We start from the raw sequence: 1,731 nt of genomic DNA on the forward strand, positions 1-1,731 counted from the left end.
CATCCCTATATAGGATCCGAACCCGCGGCGGGAGCGCTGCTGCGCTCCCAGCGCCACACTCTCCTGAGTGTGCCACGGGCTCGGCCCACTTCCCATTTCTTTTTTTTTTTTTTTTTTTTTTCCTTTTTTTGACCGGCCGCACTGTGCTCAGCCAGTGAGCGCATTGCACCGGCCATCCCTATATAGGATCCGAACCCGCGGCGGGAGCGCTGCTGCGCTCCCAGCGCCACACTCTCCTGAGTGTGCCACGGGCTCGGCCCACTTCCCATTTCTTGAGTGCAGCATCCCTGCATGTGCAAAAGTAGCTGAGTGCTTTACACACTTGCTCTCATTTGACCCTTACCACATCCTTTATGATCCGTGTTACTGCTCTTATTTTACACATGCAGAAGCTGTGGTTCAGAGAGATTGGGTGACCTGCCAGGTGTCACACAGCATGTGCAATCTGGGGCTGGGCCAGGTAGCTGCCCTATGTTGCTGCATCCCCTGGGACTGAGCTAGAGGACCCAAGAGGATCAAGGTGGCACCGTTATTAGGCCGAACCTAATTGCCACCTCTATAGCTTCAAAAATAAAGCAATAAAGTGAGGGGGGCTTACACATATCAGCAGTTTCCTATGGTTCAAGTAATGTCAATAGCAACTGGCAGGATTCCATGTGGCAGGGACCTTCTGGATTCACCAGACCTCTCTGGGACATCGACTCCATGCCAGGCACTGGGCTAGTCCCCAGGAAACTCTGGGAGCAGGATAGTCCTTGCCCTCAGGCTGTTCAAAGTGGTGCTGAGCTAAGGTGAGCCCAAGCGGCTTTGGAAGCACAGAACAGAAGCTCCAACTTGGGGCATGGGGAACGCCATTCAGAGGGGAGGCGGCCGGTTCCTTGCACCCTTGCAGGCATGAGAGAACCGGCTGGGTTTGCTCACTGTGGTTAAACATGCAGGCTCCAGAGTTCGAATCCTAACTGGGCTGCTTCCTGAGACTCTTTCTAAGGCTCCATCTAATCCTCCTCTGCAGAATGACAGTACTTATCTTAGGGGATTTTTGAAAGGCTCACACTAATGTGGCCATTGACTGGCCTGCTTTGTGGGGACCCCTCTCCACATTACAGGGGGCTTTCCTACAAGCTTCTTGCCTGGGGAAATCCAGCCCACAGGCAGAAGCCTCTGCCCCAACCGAGGGCAGCAACCACCCTCTATGTCTTTAGTTCTCACCTCCATCCTCCCCCCTCCAAGCCTCAGCTCCTGACTTTCCTTTCACTCTGCAGCCCCACACTCCTCCTCTCCACCATCCTTCGGGGCCCGGATAGACCTGATCAGGCCCCATCTCTCTGGATTTTTTCCCAAGCTAGGGCCTGCCACCCTCCATTCCACAGTGACCTCACACACCCATAGTATTGGGCGACAACTGTTTGGTTCTCACACTTATACAGGTCACCCTGGGTTCTCAACCAGCTTGGGTTAGTCACTGTCCAAAGCACGGGAGGGGGTAGGGCGAGTATTACTGCTCCACTTTACGAATAAAGCAATAAAGCGAGGGAGGCTTACAGGGTGAGACGACTAGAAACTTAATTTCCAACTCCCGACCCATGCGGCGTCCTTTAAAGGCAAGGGCACGGCTAGGGCAGGGCGGAGGCCGTGCCCAGGCGACCCCGGCTGTCCCCCCAGCGCGGTTACCGTCTCGGGGCTCGGGCTCGGTGCCGCGGAAGCGGCCGGCGGCGCGGGCGTCCACCACCT

At 55.7% G+C, this 1,731-nt stretch overlaps 1 protein-coding gene across 1 annotated transcript in view; it reads right to left on the reverse strand.

The window, feature by feature from the left end:
• LOC103602078 (3-mercaptopyruvate sulfurtransferase-like) overlaps positions 1–1,731 on the reverse strand; it is a 6,035-nt gene that overhangs the window by 3,871 nt on the left and 433 nt on the right. The window contains exon 2 of the mRNA XM_008586495.1: positions 1,672–1,729. Within this exon, the coding sequence (XP_008584717.1) occupies positions 1,672–1,729 (58 nt within the window). The remainder of the gene's footprint in view (positions 1–1,671; positions 1,730–1,731) is intronic.

Source organism: Galeopterus variegatus, unplaced genomic scaffold (assembly GCF_000696425.1).
Source record: "Galeopterus variegatus unplaced genomic scaffold, G_variegatus-3.0.2 Scaffold4000, whole genome shotgun sequence".
NCBI classification, from domain to species: domain Eukaryota; kingdom Metazoa; phylum Chordata; class Mammalia; order Dermoptera; family Cynocephalidae; genus Galeopterus; species Galeopterus variegatus.